Genomic DNA, 21,419 nt, shown 5'->3' on the forward strand with positions numbered 1-21,419 from the left:
CTCCAGGCACAATGGATAAATGAGCTTAAGAGGCTTCAAAAATCTGTTTCTTTAATCTGGTTATGTCCAAGGGTAAATTATCTTCCCCACCCAGAAGGTGTCCTTTGACCATTTCCCATGAATGATCAGTCTCATTGTAGGAATATGGTGTGATACAGAAATCAGAAGTATTCCAATCGCACTGCATTTGCATGCGATGTTTGAGACTCATTAGCTAGTCCCCAAGCCAAATAATGGACTGTCTTAAATCATTAATTTGATTAGCTAATTTTTGATCAATGCCTTGTTGAGAATTCCACATTTGGGTGGAATTGGCTTGCCAATCATTAGCAAAATGAGCCATTTGAATAGGTTGATGTAATGCCATTCTGGCAGTGGTGGCCAGTGCAGTGACTGTAATTAGGCCCAGGAACACAGTGATTAAAGTGAAAACAAATCTCTTAGATCTTTCGAGAATTCGTTGTAACACTTCATTAATTAAATTTATTGAGTGGGACGATTCCCAAGGTCTGGGCAAAGTTACCAGTAACCAGATTCCTTCTCGAGCTCGAACCAACATTACACTTTTCTTGGAGTCAAAATGGGAGTTAATACAAGTGAATAAATGACAATTAATGCATTGGACAGTTTGATTGTCCAAAATTTTAATATTTCTCACTAACAGCATGTAAGGAGGCTTAATATAACTCTGTATAGGGATAGTCAGGTTGGAGGTAAACAAAGCAGAATGTCTGAATCTATGTTGATACTGGGGGAGAGAAGTGGCGGTGGCCATGCTCAATGTTCTCCGCCTTAAAGAAGCAATCTGAGGTTGCCTGGGGATGCTGAAGAAGTAGAGGGGCATACCTGGGTCGAGAAGAATTATCATAATGCCAATTGGAGTCTCATAAAGGAGGATTGGCATCAAAAAGAGGAAAAGGGTTGAAAGGGGATTTATCATGGGGTTCAGAATCACGGACGCAAGGGGCGGAAGTGGGGACAGCAGACAGAAATGTTTCACCTTCCCATACTCGCAGTCCGGACATGGCAATAGCCAATTTCCAAAGTTCTGGGTGTTCTGGGCTCATAATGGGGAATATCATACAAGGCCTCGGTGGGGGGTAATGCCTTTATCTTCCCCTTTTAAGGGAAAGAATGAGCTGAACCTCCTATGCAAAGTAGGATGATGATCCTCATCCTCCCAGTAAGAAATAAAATAAGTAGCCTCCAGGCATTCCCTTCCACCAGAGGAGCAATTGTTTTTTAAATAGCCCTTTGGTGCCAAGTCTATTACTAAACCATATGAGTCATGTTTTAATACTACTGCATGTGAGTTAACACAATCTTCCCAAATTAAAGTTTTAGATGGGCCCTCAACAATTTTAGGACATGGTTTTCCTTCAGGTTTATATTGAAAGTATGGTGTATCTCCTATTACTCCCCATTTTATTTGTCTTAAACGAGAAGGGGAGAGGCTGGAGATGAAATGTCCTGGTTTCTCTGTAGCTAATCTCTCTGGAAGATAAGCAGCCCAGACTTGAGTTTCTAGATGGATACAATCAGGTGCATGTCTGAGGCACAGAGAGGGGTATTTATAACCTATAGTAACATTATATGCAGTGCCTTCTTCTCCTGGTTGAGCATTGCAATGGTCATCTGTAGCTCCAGGCATCCACACACTATCATCAGTATAGATCTCCGCAGGAGCATCCATCCAGGTGAGAGGCCGAATAAGTGGAGGAAAAGGCACATAAGCCCAATAAGAATAATTTTGTGTAGCAGGTAAATCAGTGTGAGGGGAAACTGGTGAGACAGGAAGTATAAGGAGGAGAATCATTAAATAAAACCTATTGCAAGTGAAATCCAGTGCTGAAGGAAGAGAAGAACAGAGGGATGTTATTTTCAGGCTAATAGAAATGGTGAGATTTTTAGGTTTGTAAGGAGAAAAAGGTAATTAGGAGAAGTGGGATTAGTTGGAGGGGTCTCCGTTGCCATTAGGGAGGATTGAACCAGACCCATTTTGATTTGGCGTGCCAGTTTCTGAGGAGTCAGCACAGATCTCACCAGGTACGAGGGCGGTCTTTGATGCAGACGTCTTTTCCCTGTGGTTTTCATTGTCAGTATTCACACAAAGTTTAAGTCTCTAGTGGGCACCCAGACAGGGGACTAATGATCTCCTAGTGAAGCACAAGCATACCTCTACCCCAGGTTATAATTGTGCCGGGTTCCCAGTATTGGTTTGGGAGTTTTTCCATAACACTGGCTTGCCTTCATTTAGAAATATTTTACCTGTATAATGGCATTCAGCTGCAGTCAGAGTATTGCCTTTAGGAACATTTAGAAAGTTTACAGTAAACAATGCTAAACATAATTTGGAGTAGAGAGTAGTCAAATTATGCCTTTGTTGTTCAGACTGTTTGGACAATTGAGTTTTTAAGGTATGATTGGCCCATTCCACCACAGCCTGTCCCGAAGGATTGTAAGGGATTCCGGTAATATGGGACATTCCCCATTGTTGCATAAATAAATCAAAAGCCTTACTAACATATCCAGGGTGTTGTCTGCCTTTATTTGATAATGGAAGCCCCATAACTGCAAAGCAAGAATACCGATGTTTTTTAACATGGGCTGTGCCTTCCCCTGTTTTGCAAGTAGCCCAGATAAAACCTCAGAAGGTATCTACAGAAACATGTACATATGAAAGTCTGCCAAAGGAGCTAACATGAGTCACATCCATTTGCCATAAATCATTAGGAGTTAGGCCTCTGGGCTTAATGCCAGGTTCCTGATTTGGAAGTGCGAAGACCTGACACTGAGGGCAGCTGTAAACAATAAACTAAGCCTCCTTCCAGGTGAGAGTAAATTTATCTTTTAATTCAGCAGCATTGACATGAGTGAGATTATGGAACTCCTGAGCTTCCTGGGTTGCAAAAGAGACCAAATAGTCGATCTTATGGTTGTCGGCAGACATGGGTCCCAGTAAAGTGGTATGAGATCTAATATGTGTAATATAGAAAGGGTGTCTATGTTGGTGAACCACCTGTTGTAACCTTGAAAATAAGTCAATTCAGAATTATCAATATGTTTGATAGTAGCAGTTTCTATATTTTTAGTGGCATATACAACATAAGCAGAATCAGAGACAATATTTAAAGGTTTTGGGAAATGCAAGGCACTAATTGCAGCAATTAACTCTGCCTTTTGAGCAGAGGTATAAGGGATAGAAATAAGCTTGTCTGTAGGACCCACATAACCAGCACTGCCATTACTGGAGTCATCAGTGAACACTGTAACGGCCTCAGGAATGGGCTGATCTTTGGTCAATTGAGGGACCACCCAAGAAGTCATTTTTATAAAATTAAACAATTTGTTTTCTGGATAATGATTGTCAATAACACCAGTAAAATCAGCCAAGTGAATTTGCCACAGTATAGAATGTTGAAAAGTGGCTTGAACTTCAAGCCAATTTAAAGGAACCATAATTAAATTCAGATCAAATCCAGAAATTTTAAGTATTGTACACTGAGACTGTCCAATTAGGGTGGCCATTTGGTCCAGATAAAAAGACAGTTTTTGACTCAGAATGAGGAAGAAAACACCACTCCACTAAATCATTATGTTGAACTATTAGTCCAGTAGGGGAGTGTAATGAAGCGAAAACCAGAAGGTGAAAAGGCTGAGACAGCTGTACCCTAGAAAACTGGGCAGTTTGGATTCTTCTATGAATTCCAGTTCTAGTGAAGCCTCAAGGGTCAAAGTCCTGGGACTGTGGAGATTGGAATCTCCACGCAGCGTAGAAAACAAATTAGATAGCGCATATGTTGGAATGCCTAAAGTAGGTCTTAAATAATTAATGGTACCCAAAAGTTTATGGTCCCAGGCTGTCCGAGTTGGGGCCATGGGAGCTACAAGTATCAACTCTTTGTGAAAAGAAATAAGATCATCAGGGGGTGACGTTAAGCCAAAGTCACCGGAGTTAGGTATTTCATCCTCAATATCATCAGGTGGGGGAGGAGTAGGCGAAGGGAGAGGCTGAGCAGATAATGAAGGCCGAGTGGGAGAGGAAAGCTGAGGAAGAAGTAGAGGGTTGCCAGATTCAGAAAACTGTGGTAACTACAGGGGATCATGGGATTGGTATGTCATTAGGATGGCATGTACCAAGGCCCAATCACCCCAAACAGTGACAGGAACATAATTTCCTGGCAGAACCAGTTCCCAGAATTTTGCACCAACAAAATCCCATACTTCCACATCTAAGCTTCCTTTTTCAGGAAACCAAGGACAGTGTTGTTCCACTGCCCTGAACAGAGTGACCATATTTTCCATGGAAACCCGAACTCCCTCCTGTTTTAACAGGAGTTTAATATAGCAGAGATAGCATAATGTTTAGACTCTGGAAGACCCATAATTACCCTGGACAATACACAGACAACTCACTAATTGTCAGGGAGCTGAACAAGCCTTTCTATGGACCAGACCAATGAACATTTCTTTGCACCTACCAAAGGGAATCAGGTTCCCACATGCACTTAGGAAAAAGAAAAACCATGTTGGTGTGCCAGATACTGGGGGAACCCGCCCCCAATATTTCAATGTAGGTTCTTTCTATTTTCCCTAAGTGTTGACCAATCTGAGAAATAAACAGAAAGAGTACAAAGAGGGGAATTTTACAGCTGGGCCACTGGGGGTGACACCACAAAGCGCTAGGACCATGATGCCCACCTGAGCATAAAACCAGCAAGTTTTATGAAGGATTTCAAAAGGGGAGGGGGTGTATGAACAGGGAGTAGGTCATAGAGATCACATGCTTCAAAGGGCAAAAGGGAAAACAAAGATCACATGCTTCTGAGGCCAATAAAGGTCACAAGGCAAAGGGCAAAACAAGATCACAAGGCAAAGGGCAAAGTCAGAAACTCCTAATAAGGGTCTATGTTCAGCTGTGCACATACTGTTTTGATAAACATCTTAAACAACAGAAAACAGGGTTTGAGAGCAGAGAACCAGTCTGACCTCAAATTTACCAGGGCGGGATTTTTTCCCCACTCTAATAAGCCTGAGGGTACTGCAGGAGACCAGGGTGTATTTCAGTCCTTATCTCAACCGCATAAGACAGACACTCCCAGAGAGACCGTTTATAGACCTCCCCCCAGGAATGCAATTCTTTTCCTAGGGTCTTAATATTATATTCCTTGCTAGGAAAAGCATTTAGCAATATCTCTCCTACTTGCACGTCCTTTATAGGCTCTCTGCAAGAAGAAAACTATGGCTCTTTTTGCCTGATCCTGTAGGCAGTCAGACCTTATGGTTGTCTTCCCTTGTTCCCTAAAATTGCTGTTATTCTGTTCACTTTCAAGGTGCACTGATTTCATATTGTTCAAACACACATGTGTTACAATCAACTTGTTCAGTTAACACAATCATCACATGGTCCTGAGGTGACGTACATCCTCAGCTTATGAAGATAGCAGGATTAAGACATTAAAGTAAGACAGATGTAAGAAATTATAAGAATATTATTAGGGAAGTGAGAAATGTCCATGAAATCTTCATAATTTATGTTTCCTCTGCCACGGCTCCAGCAGGTCCCTCCGTTTAGGGTCCCTGACTTCCCATGACATGCTTACCTCTGAACTTCTTATCTGTGAGAGAAATAAGCTTGTATTTGTTAAACCATTATTTACAGCTTTATTATGTGCAAGTAAAATTAATCTAAACTTGCATAGAAGTCTCCACTAGTTCACCTAGGTTAAGAAATTCAGTTAAACTTTTTTTTTTTTTTTTTGAGATGGAGTTTTGGTCTTGTTGCCCAGGCTGGAGTGCAGTGGTGCAATCTTGGCTCACTGCAACCTCTGCCTCCCGGGTTCAAGTGGTTCTTCTACCTCAGCCTCCCAAGTAGCTGGGATTACAGGTGCCCACCACCATGCCCAGCTAATATATATATATATTTTTTTTTTTTTTTTTGAGACAGAGTCTCGCTCTGTCACCCAGGCTGGAGTGCAGTGGCCGGATAGCTCACTGCAAGCTCCACCTCCAGGGTTTACACCATTCTCCTGCCTTAGCCTCCCCAGTAGCTGGGACTACAGGTGCCCGCCACCTCGCCTGGCTAGTTTTTTGTATTTTTTAGTAGAGACGGGGTTTCACCATGTTAGCCAGGATGGTCTCGATCTCCTGACCTTAATTTTTATATTGTTAGTAGAGACAGGGTTTCACCATGTCAGCCAGGTTGGTCTTGAACTCCTGACCTCAGGTGATCCACCCTCCTTGGCCTCCCAAAGCCCTGGGATTACAGGCAGAAGCCACTGCGCCAGGCCAAGTTAAACAATTTTTTTTTTCGAGATGGAGTCTCACTCTGTCCCCCAGGCTGGTGTGCAGTGGCATGATCTCAGCTCACTGAAAGCTCCGCCTCCCAGTTCACGCTATCCTCCTGCCTCAGTCTCCCAAGTAGCTGGGACTATAAGCACCTGCCACCATGCCAGGCTAATTTTTTGAATTTTAGTTTCACCATGTTAGCCAGGATGGTCTCGATCTCCTGACCTCATGATCCACCCACCTCGGCCTCCCAAAGTGCTGGGATTACAGGCATGAGCCACTGCGCCCGGCTAACAACATTTTAAACACATCTCAGGCAGTCTTCAGTTTGTTGTTCAGCAATGTGTCATGAAGCTGCTATTATGAATGACAATCATTTCTAGGATTCAGAAGCCCTTTTTCTTTATCTTCCCAGGTCAGGACTATTATCTGGATTTCTGAGATTACTGATAAATGCAGTATTCTGAAAATGACAATGTTGTAGTAGAAATAGTAAGAGTAATAACATGAGTGTAACATTTATTTTTTTTAAATAATTTAAATATTAAAATTATACAACAAGTTTGAGGTAGAGAGTCATACAAATTCATGTGGATAATTATAAGACTACTACTGAAAAGAGATGTCAACCATTGACATATATCAACCGCGAAAGAGGAGGCATGATAAAAGAGATTAAGTTAACTAATACTTCCATCTAGTGTTCAAACTGAAAACTACGATTTCTTGTCTATAAGGAGAATGTCCAGTTTGAGCAAATGTTTTCTTTCCCCCGACTGACTTGTGCTGGGCCATCCTAATTATCTTGTCCATTTGTGAAAAAACAAAAACAAAAACACTAGATAACATTCCAGGGAGCCACCTGGAGGTGACTGAGATGGCAGCTGGAGTATAATAAAAAACTAAGCATATTAGGGAGTGTGTTCTATTTTTCATTTGTCCCAAGGGCTGAAAGCACGGAGTGTGGGCTTTGAACTCAGAACAATAGAGTTAAAGAGAAGACAGTCTTAAGAAGAGAAGGGTAAAAGAACAATAGAGACTTGCAGCGCTCCTACCTCCTCTTAGATGTTCTTCTACTTTCCTCTTGAGGACTTCCCGCAGACCACTTTTCTGCTTCCTCACTGATCTATCTGTGTCTCCTCAACCCCACTCACTGCATGATGACCTTTCGTAAGCTCATCCTCTCTCATCCCCTTTCTAATGTCCTCCTTATCTCACACTGAGTCAGTGCTATTTAGTGGAAAGAGGGTTTGATTCTGGGATCCCCTACTTCCTTACCAGTTATCTTGAGCAAATCACTTGAGTTTTCTGAGGCTTAAGTTGTTCATATCTGTACCCGGGTAGATAATACATGGATAATATGTACCTTACAGGGTGGTTACTCAAATTGGCCAACGCACTGTGAAAGAGACAGATGTGGTAGGCAGTTGGGACATTTCATTTTATTTTCCTCTTCTCATTCTCTTGCCTTCCATAAATCACTATTAGGGGAAAATGAGTAAAAAAAAGAAAAAAAAAGAAAAAGAAAATAGGCTATTGGAGTAAAATATTAGGTATGAATAATTTTCAAAGTTTGATTTTAGAGTTATGATGACAGTGAATTTCTATTGATTTTCTGTTTTTTCATGTGAGGATTCTTTGATAAAGGGACATTATTCTACTTACTCATCTGTAAGCTCAGGATAAATTACTCTCAGCTCTGTAAGCCCTCTCATGCCTGTACTCTGTGGTTATGAGGACACAAGAGGGAAATAGCTGGAAATATTTTGTAAAGTCTAAAGTAAATGCTGATGAATAGTAATTATTACATTTTGTTTGTTCCTTGTTATACCTATAGTGGATATTCAGTAAAGATTTTTTATATTTTTTATTTTTTAAACTTTATTATTATTATTATTATTATTTGAGACAGAGTCTCACCGTATCACCCAGGCTGGAGTGCAGTGGCACCATCTAGGCTGAATGCAACCTCTGCCTCCTAAGTTCAAGCGATTCTCCTGCCTCAGCCTCCCAAGTAGCTGGGATTACAGGAGTGCACCATTATGCCTAGGTAATTTTTGTATTTTTAGTGGACACAGGGTTCCACCATATTGGTCAGGCTGGTCTTGATGTCTTGGCCCCGAGTGATCCACCTACTTTGGCCTCCCAAAATGTTGGGATTACAGGCATGAGCCACTGCGCCTGGCTGAGATTTTTTTGTTTTTTTTTAACTATTGACCAAATATAAAATAATATGGCAATATAATATGAAACTAGTATTAAATTGGTTGGGGGGGATGTTCATTAGTCTGTTCTCATGCTGCTAGTAAAGACATGCTCAAGACTGGGTAATTTATAAAGAAAAGGTTTAATGGACTCACAGTTCCACATTGGTTAGGGAAGCCTCACAATCATGGTGGAAGGCAAAGGAGGAGCAAAGTCATGTCTTACATAAATGGCAATAGGGAAGAGAGAGAGCATGTGCAGGGAAATTTCCTTTTATAAAACCATGAGATCTCATGAGACGTATTCACTATCACGAGAACAACATAGGAAAGACCAGCTCAGATGATTCAATTACCTCCCATCAGGTCCCTTCCATAACACGTGGGAATTATGAGAGCTACAATTTGAGATTTGTGTGGGGACACAGCCAAACCATATCAGAATGTGTATAAAAGACATTATTTGTTATAGAGCCCAGAAAAAGGAGCAATTTATGTGGTGGAATCTAAGAAAGGCTCCCACAAAGGTGGGCGTGGTGGCTTACACCTATAATTCCAGCACTTTGGGAGGCTGAGGCTGGACAATTACTTGAGGCCAGGAGCTCTAGACCAGCCTGGGCAATATAGTGAGATCCTGTCTCTACAAAAAATTTAAAAATTGGTCCGGCGTGGTGAGACGCACCTGTAGTCCCAGCTACTTGGGAAGCTTGGGATGGGAGGATCACCTGCACCCAGGAGATTGAGGCTGCAGTGAGCTGTGATTGCACCACTGCACTCCAGCCTGGGGAACACAGTGAGACCCTGTCTCAGAAAGAAAAAAAAGAAAGAAAAAGAAAGGCTTCACAGAGATGAAACATTTAAGATATGTTTTTTCATAAAAAGAAATGAGGAAAAGGAAATCCCACAGAGAAAACACAGAATGAACAGAGGCATGGATTTAGGAAAAAGCAAGCATGAAAAGTCAAGGAGTTCATTGTGACAGTAGTCCCTGTGTATGTGTGGTGGGGTGCGGGGGGATATATATAACTATAACTGTCAGTGAGATAAATATAGAAAGGTTGGTTACAAGTGGATCATAGAAGGCCTTTAATTATATGCAAAGGATTTTGTTTTCTTTGTTTTTCTGTAGGCAAAAGGCCTACAACCATTAAGAAAAATAAGTGATGTGATCAGACCTGTGTTTTTCACAGGCAACACTCAGGAGAATAAAAAGGATCCATTAGTGATCCCAGTTGTTAGATACAGAGACATTTGAGATGTTGTTGCCAAAGAACTGAACTCTGGTAGGAGTGGTGGAGACAGAAAGAAGTGGATAGAAAATGGGATGTTGATGATATCAGCCAATCAGCAATTAATCCATTAGGAAAGGGTTTTCCTTTTTTGTTTTTCGAAACAGGGTCTTGCTCCGTCACCCAGGCTAGAGTGCAGTAGAGTGAACACAGCTCACTACAGCCTTGACCTCCTGGGCTCAAGTGATCCTCCTTCTTCAGCCTCCCATGTAGTGGAGACCATAGGTGTGCGCCACCATGCCAGGCTAACTTTTTGATTTTTTGTATAGACAGGGTCTTGCCTTGTTGCCCAAGCTGGACTTGAACTCCTGGGCTCCAGCTATCCTCCCCTTCAACTTCCCAAATTTTGGAGATTACTGGCATGAGCCACCAACCCCACCTGGCCTGAGAGTTTTGCAGCGGCAAGAAAATGTAAGATGAATTGGAGGTTTTTAGCTGGAATGGTTTTAAGGAAGTGCCACTAGTGGGCATGAAAGAAAAGATCAGGGAATAAAGAGTGTTCTATTATAAGACTCTTTTAGTAAAAATTAAACAGGCTTTCTGGTCAAATGGATCAGTGTTAAAATCCTACCATTTAGGCCAGTGCAGTGGTTCACACTTGTAATCCCAACAATTTGGGAGGCTGAGGCAGGTGGATCACTTGAGGTCAGGAGTTCGAGACTAGCCTGGCCAACATGGTGAAACCCTGTCTCTACTAAAAATACAAAAATTAGCTGGGCATCGTGGCACATACCTGAATTCCAGCTACTCCGGAGGCTGAGGCAGGAGAATTGCTTGAACCTGGGAGGCAGAAGTTGCAGTAAGCTGAGATCACAGCACTGCACTCCAGCCTGGGTGAGTGATAGAGTGAGACTCCATCTAAAAACAAACAAACAAACAGACAAAACAACAAAAAAAAACCCCTGCCATTTATACACATCATGTAACTTCAAGCAAGTTACCCAAACTCTCTGAAGGGAAGAATAATAATAATACTTATTTTGCATGATTGATATAGAAAATCCTTGTTGCTTAACTCCTTAGCATCTGTCTCCACTTTCTTCCAGCAACATGCCTTTTATCTGGGATCTGCCTCCTCTGCTCAGAAAGTGCATGGATGAGGTTCCATCCTGATCCACAAGGTAGACTGACTACCCCAATGGCTTCCACAGTGATTGCCTCAGGGGTAGATATATGACACAAATCGGGCCAAGACTTTTGAGCAGATTTTTTTCTGTCCACAGGCTGTGAAGCTGAGAGCTGGATAAATATAAAGTTTAGAGCTGCTGTAACCCTCTTGCAATCTCAGAGGAGCTCCTGGAACTGCAAGATAGACTGCATGGTGCCTGAAGTTGAAGCCCTCATAGCAAGAGACAGAGTGAAGAGACAGAGAAATGGAGTCATTAAGGACATTGGTTAAGTCCTTGTTTACAGCAGTGCCTGTAATCAGCCATTCTGGTGGATTTTTCAGTTACTTGACTTTAATCATAAACAGTTATGCTGTAATCATAAATACCTCCTAAATGCTCACAGGCTTACAACAACAAAAATTATTTCTTGGTGATGCTACATGGAGTACCTGCAGCTCTGCTTGATTGTTGTTTTTAATCTGGGACTCAGTAAAATAGAGCAATCTCTTTCTAGAAAATCACCTGTTGTAACAGAGAGAAAGGAAAGTAGGAAAAGAAGTGCTAGCTCTAAACTATCTGCCTGAAGTTGCTTCCCACTTGCATATAATTGGCCAGAACAAATCACATGCTCAAGATTGATGTCACAGGGTGGAGAGGGGCAGCAAAGTTTTTTGAAAAATAATAATGCAATCTACAAGTAAATTTCCTTTTTGCTTAAGTGAGCTTGGGCCATATTTTCTGTCACCTGCAACCAAAAGATTCTTTTTTTTTTTTTTTTTGAGACAGAGTCTCACTCTGTCACCCAGGCTGCAGTACAATGACACCATCTCAGCTGACTGCAACCTCCATCTCCCAGGTTCAAGTGATTCTCATGCCTCAGTCTCCCAAGTTGAGTAGCTGGGATTGCAGGTGCCCTCCAACACACCTGGTTAATTTTTGTATTTAGTAGAGACAGGGTTGCGCCATATTGGCCAGGTTGGAGAATCTTAACTAAGAAAAGGTGATGAAAAAATTAGATATTTTATATAAAATAATCAACACATGGTAAGTACTCAAAATATAGGATCTTCTGTTTCCAAGTGCATGAACATAGATTAAGTGAAAATTATCTTTCTTAAAAAAAGATATGCTCAATTTCTTTAATATACATTTTATTCACTTATCTCACTAACATTTATTCATTGTTTTTTAAATTTGGCAGACACTGCGCTAGGTGCTGGGAATACAATATGAGTACAATGCACTTACATTTTAGTTATTCAGTAGACTTTCTTTTAAGAAATAACAATATGAGGTTTCAGTGTCTTATATTGATAATATCAAACTCATAGTCTGAGCATATGGAACATTCTCCAAGGTCAACCATATCTTAGGCCACAAAACAAGACTCAACAAATTTTAAAAAGTAAAAATCCGGTGGCTCACACCTGTAATCCCAGCATTTTGGGAGGCTGAGGTGGGCAGATCACGAGGTCAGGAGATCGAGACCATCCTGGCTAACACGGTGAAACCCCATCTCTACTAAAAGTACAAAAAATGAGCCACGTGTGGTGGTGGGCGCCTGTAGTCCCAGCTACTCGGGAGGCTGAGGCAGGAGAATGGTGTGAACACAGGAGGCAAAGCTTGCAGTGAGCCGAGATCGCACCACTGCACTCCAGCGTGGGCAACAGAGAGAGATTCCGTCTCAAAAAAAAAAAAAGAAAAAGTAAAAATCATGTCAAGTGTCTTTTCTGATCACAGTGGAATAAAACTAGAAATCAATAACAAGAACCTCAGAAACTACACAAACACATGGAAACACAAACAATATGCTCCTGTATGACCAATGGATCAATGAAGAAATTAAGGAAATTTAAACATTTCTTAAAACAAATGAAAATGGAAATACAACATACCAAAATCTATGTGATATGACAAAAGCAGTACTAAGAGGTTTATACCAAAAAACTAAAAAGACATCAAATAAACAAGCTAACAATGCACCCCAAGAGACCAGAAAAACAAAAACAAACCAAACCCAACATTAGTAGCAGAAAAGAAAGAATAAATATCAGAACAGAAATAAATGAAATTGAGACTAAAAAAATTACAGAAAATCAACAAAACCAAAAGTTTCTTTGAAAGATAAAATTGACTAAACTTTAGCTAGACTAAGAAAAAAAGGGAGAGGACCCAAATAAGTAAAATCATAAATGAAAAAGGAGACGTAACAGCTAAGATCACAGAAATACAAAGAATCGTTAGAGAGTATTATGAACAACTACATGCCAACAAATTGGAAAATCTAGAAGAATTGAATAAGTTCCTGGACAAATGCAAGCTACCAAGACTGAACCATGAAGAAATCGAAAACTTCAGCAAACCAGTAACAAGATCAAAGCCATAATAAAAAAATCTCCAATCAAAAAACAGCCCAGGACCTGACAGCTTCACTACTAAATTCTACCAAACACTTAAAAAAGAACTGATACCAATCCTACTCAAACTCTGTTTAAAAAAAAAAAATGAAAGAGGAGAGAATACTTTCAAACTCATTTTACTAGGTCAGCATTACTCTGATACCAAACCAGACAAGGACACAACAACAAAAGCTACAGGCCAATATCCCTGATAAATGTAGATACTAAAACCCTCAACAAAATACAAGCAAACCAAATTCAACAACACATTAAAGAGATTATTCACAGTGATCAAGTAGGATTCATCCCAGGGATGCAAAGATGGTTCAACATACAAAAATCAATAAATGTGATATATCACATTAACAGAAGCAAGAACAAAAACCATATGATCATTTCAATAGATGCTGAAAAAGCATTGATAAAATTCAACATTCCTTTATGATTAAAAAAACTCAAAAAACTGGGTATAGAAGGAACATATTTCAAAATAATAAAAGTCATATATGACAAACCCACAGCCAATATCATACTGAACTGAAAAAAATGGAAAGCCTTTCCTTTAAGATCTGAAATAAGACAAGGATGCCCATTTTCAACTTTGTTTTTTTGTTTTGTGGTTTTTTTTTTTTTTTTTTTTGGGACAAGGTCTCACTCTTTCACCCAGGATGGAGTGCAGTGACGTGATTTTGGCTCACTGCAACCTCTGCTTCCCAGGTTCAAGGGATTCTCCTTCCTCAACCTCCAGAGTAGTTGAGATTACAGGCATGCACCACCACACCAAGCTAATTTTTGTATTTTTAGTAGAGACAGGGTTTCACCATGTTGGCCAGGCTGGTCTCAAACTCCTGACCTCAGGTGATCCACCCACCTCAGGCTCCCAAAGTGCTGGGATTATAGGTGTGAGTCACTGCACCTGGCCCACTTTCACCATTTTTATTCAACATAATACTGAAAGTTCTGGCCAAAGCAATTAGGCAAAAGAAAAAAATAGAGCATCCAAATTGTAAAGAAAGAAGTTAAATTCGTCTTGTTCACAGATGACATGATATTATATTTAGAAAACCCAAAGACTCCACAAAAAAACTGTTAGAACTGATAAACAAATTCATTAAAGTGACATGATACAAAATCAACATACAAAACCAGTAGCATTTATATAAACCAACAGCAAACAATACAAAGAAGAAATCAAGAAAGCAATCCCATTTACAATGGCTACAAATAATATAAAATAGTTAAAAATCAATTTAACCAAAATGATCTATACAAAGAAAACTATAAAACACTGATTAAAGAAACTGAAGAGAGGCCGGGCATGGTGGCTCAAACCTATAATCTCAGCACTTTAGGAGGCTGAGGCAGGTGGATCACTTGAGGCCAGGAGTTTGAGACCAACCTAACCATCATAGTGAAACCCTGTCTGTAGTAAAAATACAAAAGTTAGCCAGGCATGATGGCACATGCATGTAATCCCAGCTACTTGGGAGGCTGAGGCATGAGAATCTCTTGAACCCAGGAGGTGGAGGTTGCAGTAAGCTGAGATGGTGCCACTGCACTCCAGCCATGGTGACAGAGACTCTGTCAGAAAGAAGAAAGAGAGGAAGAGACAGAGAAAGGGAAAGAAAGGAAGGAAGGAAGGGAGGGAGGGAGGGAGGGAGGGAGGAAGGAAAAAAGAAAGAAGGAAGGAAGGAAGGAAGGAAGGAGAAAATGGATGTTTAATGCTCATGGATTTGAAGATTCAATATTGTTAAAATATCTATATTATCCAAAGCAATCTATAGATTTAATGCAATTTCCATCAAAATACCAATGACTTTTTTCAGGGAAATGAAAAATGTTTTTTGTTTTGTTTTGTTTTGTTTTAAATAGAAGACCTTTGGCTGGGCGCGGTGGTTCAAGCCTGTAATCCCAGCACTTTGGGAGGCCGAGACGGGTGGATCACGAGGTCAGGAGATCAAGACCATCCTGGCTAACACGGTGAAACCCCATCTCTACTAAAAAATACAAAAAACTAGCCAGGCGAGGTGGCGGGCGCCTGTAGTCCTAGCTACTCGGGAGGCTGAGGCAGGAGAATGGTGTGAACCCAGGAGGCGGAGCTTGCAGTGAGCTGAGATCCGGCCACTGCACTCCAGCCTGGGCGACAGAGCGAGACTCCGTCACAAAAAAAAAAAAAAAAAAAGACCTTTAATAGCCAAAGCAGTAAGCATAAGAACAAAGCTGCAGGCATCACCCTACCTGTCTTCAAAATATGCTACAAAGCTAGCAACCAAATCAGCATATTAGTATAAAAACAGACACACAGATCAAGGGAACAGAATATAGAATCCAGACATAAATCCACATACTTAGAGCCAAGTCTTTTTTGACAAAAGATGCCAAAAATATACAATGGGGAAAGGACAGTCTCTTCAATAAATGGTGCTGGGAAAACCCAACAATTCCATGCAGAAGAACGAAACCAGACCCCTGGCCAGGCGTGGTGGCTCACGCCTATAATCCCAGCACTTTGGGAGGCTGAGACAAATGGATCACCTGAGGTCAGGAGTTGAAGACCAGCCTGGCCAACACAGCAAAACTCTGTCTATACTAAAAATACAAAAATTAGCCAGGCATGATGGCAGATGCCTGTAATTCCAACCACTCAGGAGGCTGAGGTAGGAGAATCACTTGAACCTGGGAGTTGGAGGTTGCAGTGAGCAGAAATCATGCCATTGCACTCTAGCCTGGCAGACAAGAGCAAAACTCTGTCTCAAAAAAAAAAAAAAGAAAAAAAAAGAAAGAAACTAGACCCAGGTACAAAAATCTGCCAAGACCAGCTCGGTTGGGGCCCTAACCCAGGGGCGCTAGAGGAATTAAAGACACACACACAGAAATATAGAGGTGTGAAGTGGGAAATCAGGGGTCTCACAGCCTTCAGAGCTGAGAGCCCTGAACAGAGATTCACCCATGTATTTATTCACAGCAAGCCAGTCATTAGCATTGTTTCTATAGATATTCAATTAACTAAAAGTATCCCTTATGGGAAACGAATGGATGGGCAGAATTAAAGGAATAGGTTGGGCTAGTTAACTGCAGCAGGAGCATGTCCTTAAGGCACGGATCGCTCATGCTATTGTTTGTGGCTTAAGAATGCCTTTAAGTGGTTTTCCACCCTGGGCGGGCCAGGTGTTCCTTGCCCTCATTCCTGTAAACTCACAACCTTCCATTGTGGGTGTTATGGCCACCATGAACATGTCACAGTGCTGCAGAGATTTTGTTTACGGCCAGTTTTGGGGCCAGTTTATGGCCAGATTTTGGGGGTCTTGTTCCCAACAAAAATCAAATCAAAATTAATTAAAGATTTAATATAAGACATGAAACTACTAGAAGAAAACATTGGGGAAAAGCTTTAGGACATTGGTCTGGGCAAAAGATTTTGTGGAAGATCTCAAAATCACAGGCAACAAAAGCAAAAATAGACCAGTGAGATTACATCAAGTGAAAAAGCTTCTGCACAGCAAAGGAAACAATCAACAAAGTGAAGAGACAACCCACAGAATGGGAGAAAAATATTTGCAAACTATCTATCTGACAAGGGATTAATAACCATATTATTATAAGAAACTCAAATAACTCAACAGCAAAAAAATCTGATTTTAAAATGGGCAAATGATCTGAACAGACATTTCTCAAAAGCAGACATACTAATAGCCAACCAGTATATGAAAAAATGCTCAACATCACTAATCATCATAGAAATGCAAACCAAAACCATGAGATATCATCTCACCCCAGCTAATGGCTTTTACTAAAAGGGAATAAGGATTGCTGGTGAGGATGTAGAGAAACGTACACTGTTGGTGTACATTTCATACATTGTTGGTGGAAATGTAAATTAGTACAGCCACTATGGAGAACAGTATGGAGATTCCTCAAAAAACTAAAAATAGAAATACCGTATGATTCAGCAATTTCACTACTTGGTGTATATACAAAAGAAAGCAAATCAATATATCAAAGAGACATCTGCACTCCCACATTTGCTGCAGTACTATTCACAATAGCCCAAATTTGGAATCAGGCTAAGTGCCCATCAATAGATGAATGGATAAAGAAAATGTGGTACATATACATAATAAAATATTCTTCAGCCATAAAAAAAGAATGAAATTCTGTCATTTTTGCAGCAACATGGGTGGAATGGTCATTATGTTAAGTGAAATAAGCCAAGCACAGAAAGACAATTATCATGTGTTTTCACTCACATGTCAGAGAGTTAAAAAAAAAAAGAAAAAGAAAAAAGTGAACCTCATGAAGATAAGGAATAGACTGTTGGTAACTAGAGCCTAGGAAGAATGGGGGTGGGGGTGGGGAAAATGAAGAGAGGTTGATTAATGGGTACAAATATACATTTGGATAGAAGAAATAAGACCTGGTGTTCAATAGCTCAGTAGAATGACTATAGGTATATTTCAAAATCACTAGCCAATAATAATTTGAATGTTCCTTTTTTTTTCCTCTCTCTTTTTAAGATAGGATCTGGTTCTGTCGCACAGGCTGGAGTGCAGTGGCGTGATCTGGGCTCACTGCACCTTCCACCTCCCAGGCTCCAGGCTCAAGCAATCCTCCCACCTCAGCCTTCCACATAGCTGGGACTACAGGTATGTGCCAATACGCCCAGCTGTTTTTTGTATTTTTGGCAAAGATAGGGTTTCACCATGTTGCCCAGGCTGGTCTCCAACTCCTGAGCTCAAGCGATCCTCCCATCTCAGCCTCCTAAAGTGCTAGGATTACAGGCATGAGCCACTGTGGCTAGCCCAAGATAAATTACTTAAGGAGATAGATATCCCAATTTGATAATGTGTCAAATTATCATATGTACCCCCAAAACATGTACATCTATTATGTATCAATAAAAAATTTTTTAGGCCAAGATTGGTGGCTCACGCCTGTAATCCCAGCACTTTGGGAGGCTGAGGCAGGCAGATCACTTGAGGTCAGGAGTTCGAGACCAGCCTGGCAAACATGGTGAAACCCCATCTCTACGAAAAATACAAAAATTAGCCAGGTGTGGTAGTGCCCGCCTGTAATCTCAGCTATTCAGGAGGCTGAAGCAGGAGAATCGCTTGAATCGGGGAGGTGGCATTTGCAGTGAGCTGAGATCGTGCCACTACACTCCAGTCTAGGTGGCAAACTGAGACTCTGTCTCAAAAAAAAAAATTTTTTTTAAAGAAATAACTTAATATGAGGGCTCAGTGTCTTATGGTAATAATACCAAACTCTTACATTTTGTGCTTGAGAAAAGAAATAAACATTAAGAAATTACTATTCAGAAAAAGGTTATATTTGGTATATAAGAAAACAGAGCCAGAAATATTAATACTATTCACTGACTCACTACTCATCAATCCAATTGTCCAATATACCCTTATTAGCATCTACCAAGTTCCAGATACTCTTGAAGTAGAAAAATAAAGAACATTTGTTCTTCTCTTTAAAGAACTTGAAATATGGTCATAAAGAGTGGTGAATTGAAATTATATAAATAGGTTCTATAATAGTTTCTTTAAAAAAATCAATAATGCTGATGATGGCTAACATTGTCAAAGTTGCCAAATCTAAAAACCAGTGCTCAGCTGGACATGGTGGCCTGTAATCACAGCACTTTGGAAGGCTGAGGTAGGCAGATCACCTGAGGTCAGGAGTTCGAGATCAGCCTGGGCAACATGGTGAAACCCCATCTCTTCAAAAAATACAAAAGCTAGCTGGGCGTAGTGGCACATGCCTGTAGTCCCACTACTTAGGAGGCTGAGGCGGGAGGATCACTTGAACTTGGGAGGCAGAGGTTGCTGTGAGTTGAGATCATGCCATTGCACTCCAACCTGGGCGACAAGAGCGGAAACTCGGTCTCAAACAAACAAACAAATAAATAAATACAAATCAGTGTTCAATCCTTACCTTGCTCTACAAGAAATTGACAGAGTTGATCCTTCTCTTATTCATAACTTGCTCTGTCTATAACTCCGGCTCCTGGTTTTCCTCCTATGATCAGTCCTCTAGGCTCTGCCATATTGTTGCCACATTCACCCCCTGGGGGTTCTCATTCAGCCATCTGGCTTTAAGCATCATCTCTACACTGACGGCTCCCAATTTTCTGACTACACCCCAGCTTCTCTCTACAACTCCAAAACAGTTTATTCTATTGCCTTCTTGATTAACAAGCATCTCACAGTTATTACCAATCTATACCCCAGACCCACATAGCTCTAAACCTGCACCTTCCTCACGGTTTCCCAGTCCAGTAGAGTTTACCTTGCAGTAACCCCTAAGTCAACCCTGGAGTAATCCCTAATCCCTTTTCTTCTTTCCCCCCAATTTCTAATCCGTCATCAAATCTGTGGACTCTTACTTTCAAAACACGTCTTGAATCTAACTTCTCTCTTCCCTTCTAGGATATCACTTGACCTGGACTCTGAAGTAGTCTCTGCTAACTGGCTTTCTGCTTCCATTTGTGTCCTATTATTTTTCACACAGCAGCCAGATGAATCTTTAAAAACTAAAGTCAGATCATGGCTCTTCTCTATTCAAAACCTTCCAACTGCTGCTCTTCATCCTCTGCCCTTAGGCAATATCACGACTCAGTCCCTCATTTCCCATGTCCCCTCAGCTCTCTGCACAAATATCACTTCATCAGGGAGATCTTCCCTAATATCATCTCAAATACCAGTGCCTTTGGCCTCCACCCTCTGGTTCCTGTTGTATTTTTTCGTTGACCCTTGATATTACACTTTTGTGTTTATCTGTTTATGTTCTCTTTTCCTCAGGAGAATGTAAACGCATCAAGAGGATCTTGTCTTTCACTAACTGTATTTGTACATCGGGCGCGGAGGCTCAGGCCTGTAATCTCTGCACTTTGGGAAGCTGAGGGGGGGTGGATCGAGGTCAGGAGTTCGAGACCAGCCTGGCCAACATGAGGAAACCCCATCTTTACTAAAAATACAAAAATTAGCCGGGCGTCGTGGCGCACGCCGGTAATCCCACCTACTCTGGAGGCTGAGACAGGAGAATCGCTTGAACCCGTGAGGCAGAGGTTGCAGTGAGCCGAGATGGCGCCACTGCACTCCAGCCTGGGCGACAGAGCGAGACTCCGTCTCAAACAAACAAACAAAAAACAAACTTGTATTTTTCAGTGCCAAAAAAGGTCTGGAAAGAGGTGGGCACTCAGATGCTTTATTAACTAGTCTAGGTATTATTCTAACACTTTAGATGTCTATTAAATTACCCCAACATATTAGATTTGCTGAATTGCTGTCCATATTTCGTAGATGTGATAGCTGAAGCACGGAATCATTAGGTAACTTACCCAAAGTGGCATTAATGACTCATAAATGGCTTAGGATGTAAACTCAGGTTCAAGACCTGGGACGCCCTCTCTGCTCTTCAGCACTTGAAGTTCAGGCAGCAGAGAGAGCTGACGTGGAGCCAGGGCTGGGCTCCTGGGGCGGGTTGAAGACAGGGTAAGCATCTTGATATCCTGGAAATCATCGCGCACCCAGTCACCAGCATTCGGGAGCCTGTGGCAGCGGGACGGACGGAATCCGGAGCAGGCGACAGGGCGCAGAAGCGGAATGTATTTCTGTTGGGGCACCGACTCCAGGGAGCTGCAGCGCCCGAGGACGGAGCGCAGCCCCGGGGCTGAGCTACTGCAGGCGGCCAGCGGGGAGCGCCACTCTCTGCTGTTGCTGACCAACCACAGGGTCTTCTCGTGCGGAGACAACAGCAGGGGCCAGCTGGGCCGCAGGGGCGCGCCGCGCGGAGAGCGGCCAGGTGAGCGCGGGGCCCCAGGTGCGGGGCTTGGGGACCCCAGTGCATGGGCGTGGGGACCCCAGTGCACGGGCGCGGGGGCTTGGGTACCGGGCGCAGAGAACCGGGTGCGGGGCGCTGGGAGCCGGGTGAGGGGCGCGGGGACCCAGGTGCAGGGAGTGGCTCAGATGCTGGGCGCCGCGGGCCAGGCGGGGAGGGGTGTTGGGTGCCTCGGATCCCTCGGGACCAGAAGAGCCACAGGAACCGGGAAAATGGTGCCCTGTGCTACGAAAAGCAACTTCCTCAGTTTCGTTTTCCCGATGCCCCTCGGATTTGTTTCGGTTT

The 21,419-nt window shown here is 41.9% G+C and overlaps 1 protein-coding gene and 1 long non-coding RNA gene across 11 annotated transcripts in view; one reads left to right on the forward strand and one right to left on the reverse strand.

Annotated features, from left to right (window-relative positions):
- Window positions 1–6,461: 6,461 nt before the first annotated feature.
- Window positions 6,462–20,771, reverse strand: LOC117085665. The gene is made up of 3 exons (XR_004438041.1): window positions 20,635–20,771; window positions 7,655–7,769; window positions 6,462–6,751 (listed from the first exon to the last, which is right to left on the reverse strand). It is a non-coding gene; the product is annotated as an uncharacterized LOC117085665 (long non-coding RNA).
- HERC6 (HECT and RLD domain containing E3 ubiquitin protein ligase family member 6) overlaps window positions 20,719–21,419 on the forward strand; it is a 71,384-nt gene continuing 70,683 nt past the window's right edge. For 3 of the 10 annotated variants that reach the window (XM_033214783.1, XM_033214790.1, XM_033214791.1), the window contains exon 1: window positions 20,731–21,116. In XM_033214783.1, coding sequence (XP_033070674.1) covers window positions 20,900–21,116 — 217 coding nt within the window. In that variant the 5' untranslated portion in view covers window positions 20,731–20,899. Of the gene's footprint in view, window positions 21,117–21,419 lie in introns of all 10 variants that reach the window. The other 7 variants (XM_033214782.1, XM_033214785.1, XM_033214786.1 and 4 more) reach the window with 4 other exon arrangements.

The sequence above is a fragment of the Trachypithecus francoisi genome, unplaced genomic scaffold, assembly GCF_009764315.1.
Source record: "Trachypithecus francoisi isolate TF-2019V2 unplaced genomic scaffold, Tfra_2.0 Lachesis_group1, whole genome shotgun sequence".
In the NCBI taxonomy this organism is placed as follows: Eukaryota; Metazoa; Chordata; class Mammalia; order Primates; family Cercopithecidae; genus Trachypithecus; species Trachypithecus francoisi.